Genomic DNA, 8,173 nt, shown 5'->3' on the forward strand with positions numbered 1-8,173 from the left:
TATGAAAATTGACATCACGTTTTTTGTCTACACCAAGGATTGAAATTTACATATTGCATTCTTAACTGATAATCGGTCCTATTACACCTATTGGAAATTTAAAAAACCAACTAAAGAATGCAAATGTGCAAGTTTAATTTTGTTTTAATTAGATTATTGCGTTGATTTTATTGTTTATAGTTTCCTCAAGCATCGCAGCATATACAATATACTATTGTTAAGTTATTTTTTCTTTCAGCGTTCCGTGTTTTTTTTATTTTCATGGCTACCATTGACTTTCCATAGCAATTATTGTTTTCTTTAGGCAACAAATTAAATCTATAGGGACCACTGACTTTCCATAGCAATGGAATACTTTGATAGCAATTTCAATTCTATATTTTTAACTTAAACATGTATATGATCCTAATTAAAAATTATGTGTTCCTGAGCATATATAGCCTTCAGTGCGTGGCGCGCGATATAAGTGTTACGATGCACTTCTTATTCATCTATTCATCCATGCCCCAGTTTCTTTGCCCGCTTGATTAATTATTATGTTTGTATAGTCTTTCACCAGTATTATTTGATTGCGTGATATGAACTATATTAATTGAGGACATCGATAAGGTTTTATCAGGTTATTGATTCTGTCAACTTCTTTTTTATTTCAATGTGAAATATAGAATTACTTTTATATTGCAAAACAAACATAAGTAACTTGAAAACAACATTTTAAATCTAATCATTCGACTGTAGATCTTTTTGAGAAGATATCTTGCACATCACCTAATTAATTAGGAAAACTGTTTTAGGCATGGATACTCATCAACAATTTATGACCGAAAGTGGCGACATGGCCGAGTGGTTAGCACGTTTGATTAGTATCTAATAATCGCTAGTCGCATGGGTTCAAACCCCGTCTTGTTTACTTAAGCAAGAATCTTTACACTTATTGAGAACAATTAAGAAGTGAATGCATTGATTAAAAAATCAGCCACCAAATCCTGTGAGTTAGATCCCATTCCAACATGGCTGTTAAAAGAATGCCTAGATGAACTAACACCAGTGATAACCAGTTTTATAAACGTGTCCTTGGATGCTGCTTATGTACCAAAAATGTTCAAACACTCACGAATAAGACCACTTCTAAAGAAACCAAATCTAGATCCTAACGAACTGAAAAACTATAGGCCTGTGTCTTACTTGCCATTCCTGTCTAAAATCTTGGAAAAGGTCGTTGACGTACGACTTGTCCCCTTCCCCTTTGTGGGCCTATTTTTATTTTCTTTGAATTCCTAATCAGTTACAAATTAATTATCATTTAATGATTAACCTGTCCGTGCTCCGTCTTTGCCCTGTCCTGTTTTTGTTTGGGGTCCCCCTGGGCTCCTTGCCATTGGTTCTTGTTGCTGGGTCAAGTGGGGGTTGCGTTCATTGAACGCCGCCTTTCCTTGTTGATCTTGTTTATCATATTGAGAGCCATCTGAAGACAAATAATCTACACGAGGTCAACCAATCTGCTTATCGCAAGTTCCATTCGCCCGAGACTGCATTGTTAAAAGTTCAAATGACATTCTACGGTCTTTGGATAATAACAATGTGACTATTCTCGTGATGCTTGATTTGTCTGCTGCTTTTGATACAATTGATCACGGAACGCTCCTTCGCCGCCTTGAACGACACTTTGGAATTACAGGCAAGCCACTCGCATGGATGACGTCATACCTGACCGACCGATACCAGACTGTATGCATAAACAACAAACTATCACAGCCAGTCCACATGGAGTACAGTGTACCTCAAGGGTCTGTCCTGGGACCCAAGAGCTATGTGATGTATACGAAACCTGTCGGAGAAATCTGCCGTAAACATGATCTAAACAACCATTTCTTCGCAGATGACTCACAACTCTATCTATCCTTCAAACCAGTGACTAATATTTCAATTCAAGAGAATATAAACCGTATTGAAAGATGTCTTGAAGATATTGTAAGTTGGATGAATGCCAACATGCTGAAGCTAAACGGCGATAAAACAGAGTTGATCATCTTCTCATCTGAACATAACGCACAACCTGTTTCAGATGTTACAGTAACAGTCGACGGTTCGAAAATTAGCCAATCATCTAGTGTGCGCAATCTTGGTGCATTTCTTGACTCGAACATGAGGATGGAACAACATGTAAATAATGTCTGTAGGAACTGTTATGCACAATTAAGACAAATCGGTCACATCAGACCCTATCTTACTGTTAAAGCAACCAAATCTCTAGTAAATTCACTTGTTACTTCTAGGTTAGACTACTGTAATGCACTGTTATATGGAGTCTCTAAGCAGTCAATGATCAAGTTACAACATGTTCAAAATACAGCAGCTATAATTGTGACCAAAACACTCAAATATGACCACATAACACCTATCTTACGTGAACTTCACTGGCTTCCGGTAGAGTATCGGGTCGAACATAAAATTTTGACTTATACATATAAATCCCTCATCGATCAATCACCAGCCTATATAAAAGACATGATAGACGTGTACATCCCAGTCAGAAATCTGAGGTCCCAGAATAACTCAATGACATTAGTTGTGCCTAAATCTCGGACAGTACGATATGGTGACAGGTGCTTCCAGACAGCCGCAGCGAAATTATGGAACGCGTTACCACCTGACGTTAGAGACTGTAATACCTTGCCATGTTTTAAGAGAGCTCTCAAAACACATTATTTCATAAAGTTCTATGGACGTTAGTTCATAAATCATCATACATGTACTACTTTTGCTATATTATCAGTGTCAATTTTAATTGTGCCTTGATTTTAAACTAAATGTGTCTGTATTTCTTACCATCCTTTACTGGTTTTAGATTATCATTATTGTTTAATAGGTTTACTTAATTAATGTTGTACATTATGTCTTATATATATATATATGATTATGTTTTATCGGATTTATGTAAAGCACTCTTGAACATTTATTATTTATGAAAAGAGTGCTATAGAAATGTGGTATATAATAATAATAATGATAATAATTATTGCTCGGTACTGGTTGGTTGTAGGAACAGATTCGAAGGTGTGTCTATTAGCTTAGAGACCTTACACAATCGAAATAAAATTAAGTCTATAAAAACCAACAGTTTTTGATAATGAAGAAAAATTAATGAATAATTTGTGCGACAGGAACCTTTCATTTTATGTATTTTTGTCCGTTTGCTGTGCAGAAAACCATATATGAATATGTATATTTAGTGTAGGTTCAATACTAAATTTATTTAACAAGATAAAATTATATAATGCGAGACTCTGACGAGGAAAATATTAATTTATTCAACGATTTGAATATTTAACCTACACAAAAATATATTCCATTTAATATATTCCCAAAAGTAAAGACTGTTTAAAATGCAAAATAAAAACATTTTGCATTGAAACGCCTATGTAAAAGTAACATTTATCGCGAGTGACGTCATGCCAAAATTAAGCACGTCCATGCCATACCATTTTTACGGAGTCGCAAATCAGCATGGGTAAGTAATAAATATTATACATTTAACGTTATGATTTACACCATCACTATACATCATAATCATATCATTATTTTTTTCAGATTACCAATAGCTTTACACTAAAATATTTATTCTACATTTATGCGATGACCAAATTAATTGATCGATGAATTAAATAAAAGAGTATCGAACATGTATATGCTGATAACAGATGACAATCTTAGATATATTTTCTTCCAGGAATATATCAATGATAGAGATATTAAATAAAGTTAAAAATTCGTTTCAAAATATAGGAATGCAGCATTATCACCTTAAAACTCACATAACGATAAGCAATTTTATGCCCTTAAACTAATAAAAGACGGCGTTTGTGATTTCGTCTGTATTATATAGAACATGATATAAGATAAATGTATTTGGAATTATTGCTTAAAATTATTAATTAAATTGTCATCAAGTTATATTTGTTATATGTTTAGAAAGATTGCATTAGATGTATTAAATGTATGATGGCCGATCACGAGTATTATATTTGTATAGACTACCAGAAAGAATCAGTTAATAGATATAGCATATTAAAATAGCATTCTTAGATAAGCTGTTGAATGTCTAATGGTTAAAAGCATAGACAAAACACACTATAATGAAAAATTGGCGTCTATATGTGCACTGACTTTATTGATCTGTTATAATATTTTTCAATTGATTTGTTTTACATTATTTTGCAATTGGTTTTTATTCCTTTCTATCGGCAACATCTAGTTACACTTAAATATTAGCTGAAGATATTTGTAAGGTTAAACTGTCCGGAAGGAAAGATCATAAGTTTATAAAATTTAATGCAGTCGCGAGTATGTAAAATATCTCTATTATCCAATGAAAAGCGACGTTACAAACGTACAGTGCGATAAAGCTTATTATTTTATGCGCATTAAATCTACTTAACATCGTGAAGTATCTTGATGTTTAACACTACATAATTTATATATTCTGGTAGTATTAATTTAAATTTAAATATTAATGGGAATTATTGTTTTAGTAATATATTTGTAAGCTGTATAAGTTAAGGTAATATTTCATTCTAACTTCATGGTTCATGCATGAAACTGAAAATATCAAACGAACACTGTACATTTTATGATTTTAATAATTTTTAATGTTTAACGCGTACTTGTAATATAAAGTTAAGACAACCTGTGACTTTGTTTATATCATTTTGAGTGTTTTTAACCCTTTTCCTTACTAAGATCATTACAAGTATTTTGGGGAATTATTTAATTTTAAAAATAATTAAAAAGACACAAGTGATCAGTGAAGCAGCACGTAAAATAGATTATCTCTCTATAAGAATTAAATCTTTATTCTATCCGTGTTTCAGCTTCTTTTACTTGTACATTTACTATACTATAGTTTGATTGTCCGTTTTCCGTGCTGGTTGGACAGACTGACCAATTTTCCGAGTTCTTGAAGTCGCCAAAGTACTGTAATCCGTCTGAGAATATACGTTCTTTTTTCTTCCAGAGAAAAGACCAATAAATGTTCTTCTGTACGACATTCCAAAAATATAGTACACAACAAAATTAATTGCCAAAGATAAATAATAAATCAGTTGAGATATAGATTGTACGGTTAAATCAACTGGCGTGGATACATCTATTTGATCCTTAATGAATGATATCACGAGAAGCCGTAATTTCACAACATGTAAGGGAAGGTTTAATGTGATAAAAATTAGCGTGACTGCCAGAAGCATTGTTGTAACTTTTGTCTTAAGGTCACTGATTCTCTGTGCAGATGTTGAACTAAAACGTCTATGACGCTCACATGATGATAGTGAAGACAAAGCAATCCGAGACAAGAGAAATGCCATGATAATTAAAGGAGCAACAAGGGTTATAACACTGTCAACATAAACCATTATCCTAAGAAATTTGTAGTGTTTAACTTTTGGTGTACACTCTCCGGTCATTGTCCATAATGGAAAGTTGTAACAACATAATGTACACACTACAAGCGTTATCACAGCATATTTAGCTTTCGTTGTTTGACACAAACTATTGACCATAAAAGGTTTACATATCCGTATGTAATTTTCTATTGTTACAAATACAACTAGCCATACCGATAGACAACCAAACACGTAAGTGAAGAAAACAATTACTTGACATATACCAGCTATTCTACTTAGATTTAAGTCAAACACTGAAGACGTCCACATAATTAAAAGAGTGATTAGAAATCCATTGTCGCTTAGACTTCTAGCCGCTAAAAATATACTGCATGATTTTCTTCTTAAGAATTTTTGAGCAAACACAGTAAAAGACAACGTACTTGCAATCAATCCAAAAGAACATATTATTGGTACTGCATATTTTTCAAGTGAAGCAATAAATTGTCGCGTTTCTTCAAAGTCCTGTTCATTGCTGGAGAAATTACCGTTTAATGTTGAGTCGTTGTCCATCAGTACAGTGTTCCGTTGACATGGAGCTATTTCAATTGTAGAATATATCTGCAGAAAGCTGAAAGAAAGTCAATAACAAATTAATTAGTGTTCGAAAATAACAATATCAACTTGCAAAGATAAAACAATCTTAACTTAAATCTGCATTTCATGTCTTTGATATTTTCTTTTGTAATAAACAACATCTATTAAATTTCATGTTTGTTAAACCAGTATCGACGAGATAGTTGTCGTTACTTCTATATGACTTTCATTTTAGTTGAAAAAGGCAAAACTTGCTTTACATATAGTTCATTTTAAATTGGGCACAAAAAGTAATCATAATATGCACTCATATAATAATATGCTACGATTTTTTTCAGATACAAAAATAAAATCAAAATATGTCATAAATGTCAAACAAAAACAACTAATTGTATTAAGGTTGGAAGGAAACAAATGACAAATTAAACATAAAACAATTTATCGTACGCATGCTTATGTATGATATCACTTATTCAAATAAAAAAAATTAAGGGGATCTCTAAGGAATGTAACTAATGAAAAACAAACAAAAAACATAGAAAATACAAAAACCGTCGAAAATAAATAAACAAAATTGAAGTATGCCGCAATGGATACCTTCCAAAATAATTCATCCATAGATGAAACCGTTACATTAAAATCAGCACAAGTCGACTCAAAATCTAATTCCATATCAAATAAGTATTACCAGAAAATTTTTACTTAATTCCAAATGGTGTAATGCACAATTAAAAAAGGATATTAAATTTTCATTAATTTTATTCTTATAGCTACAATTATTTTAAACACTCAAAACTACATTCATATCAAAATGTTCTTGAATGGTAGGGAAAATCCGTTAATAACATTAAAACTATATTTACTTACAGTAATGTTTCAAAGTATCTTATAACATTATCCCTTTCTGACAATCAACTGATATTCCGTCAGTGTTCAATGAGAAAATAACCAATATCTAATAAACTCGCTCGAGCAAGTACAATACATCGTTTAATTCAACTCTCCTGAACAATTTCACGTAGCAGACTGGCTCAAGCTGTATCACCATTTATTTTTCTTTTGTGATATAGGACTGACAATGTTCGTCATTGCTGGAGATCAAAAGTGGTATCAGGGTATAAATAACATAATAGTGACTTTTAGTTTTATAATCTACATATATATTGTAACCATTACATATTTTATGTCCAGGAGTTTGCCTTTCATCAGATCAAATAAAAGCGCATTTTTGAAATCTTTTAATACGTTATTTGTGTCATAGAACATCATGTAATGTAAAATTGGCGTGAAACATTTCGCACATATAAAAATATACTATACTCAAATTTGATATAATAAAATATAGATAATTGCAGCAGTGTCTCTTTGTAGATATCACATAAAGAAGTAGATATGTATTGTTTAAAATTCTACACATTATGTAGTCACAATATTAATATATAGTGTCATTAAAAAAGACGGCACTTAAAGAAAAGGCCAACATAAATTGACCTGTAAAAGAGGCCGCAGTTTCCTTTACTTAGTTTATTCATTCTTCTATTCAGATTGGACATATCCAATTAGAATTTTATAGATTTCAATAAATTCATGTGATTGAAATATTTTACTCAAGGATGAGCATAGTATATCTATAATGCTTATATGTAAATAATCGTTAAGTGGTTAAAATCTAAAACAAATCTTGAAAAACCCTGCTTCTCCCGTGATTGGTTATCAATTATAAACTGTATTAAAACAGTAATCCATGCTATTATTCTATTATTTATATACGTTACAAATATTTAGAATATCATAGTTTAGACATGCAATGTTCTAATACATATATATGGACAAATAAAATTAATCAATTTTAGTATTGTAAGTTATTTATTAATTAAATATTACCTGATCATAAATAGTTTAATCTAATTTTCCAGGCATTATAACTTATTCTTCTCTCTTTACATTGAAAGTATCTATGTTTACCAATTGAAAGCTATGTAGAAATTTCCTTACGCGAATTCTGTGCGATTAAATGTTGTCAAAGAGCAAAATATATTAAACAGAAAATCAATTTCACAAATATCCCATATACAAAAGATGTCATACGGAATAGTTTAATTTGTGCAAAGTGAAGATGCTTCAGGCTCGGTTTCATTGAGCCAATGTTTAACCTACCAGCATAAATATCATTATATTCGTTGCATTATGGTTTT

At 31.5% G+C, this 8,173-nt stretch overlaps 1 protein-coding gene across 1 annotated transcript; it reads right to left on the reverse strand.

Moving 5' to 3' along the window:
* Window positions 1-4,605: 4,605 nt before the first annotated feature.
* On the reverse strand, window positions 4,606-6,978 carry LOC132738850 (probable G-protein coupled receptor 139). Its single transcript, XM_060726453.1, has 2 exons — window positions 6,846-6,978; window positions 4,606-6,012 (listed from the first exon to the last, which is right to left on the reverse strand). Exon 2 carries the CDS (start codon window positions 5,952-5,954, stop codon window positions 4,893-4,895), a length of 1,062 nt encoding a protein of 353 aa, XP_060582436.1. The 5' UTR covers window positions 5,955-6,012; window positions 6,846-6,978; the 3' UTR covers window positions 4,606-4,892.
* Window positions 6,979-8,173: the final 1,195 nt, after the last annotated feature.

This window comes from Ruditapes philippinarum, unplaced genomic scaffold, assembly GCF_026571515.1.
Source record: "Ruditapes philippinarum isolate M1 unplaced genomic scaffold, ASM2657151v2 ctg3350_1_1_1_1, whole genome shotgun sequence".
NCBI lineage: Eukaryota > Metazoa > Mollusca > Bivalvia > Venerida > Veneridae > Ruditapes > Ruditapes philippinarum.

What these genes read in the sequence shown, in the direction of transcription:
- LOC132738850 (XM_060726453.1), bottom strand. Translation starts at nt 5,954, where the DNA reads ATGGACAACGACTCAACATTAAACGGTAATTTCTCCAGCAATGAACAG.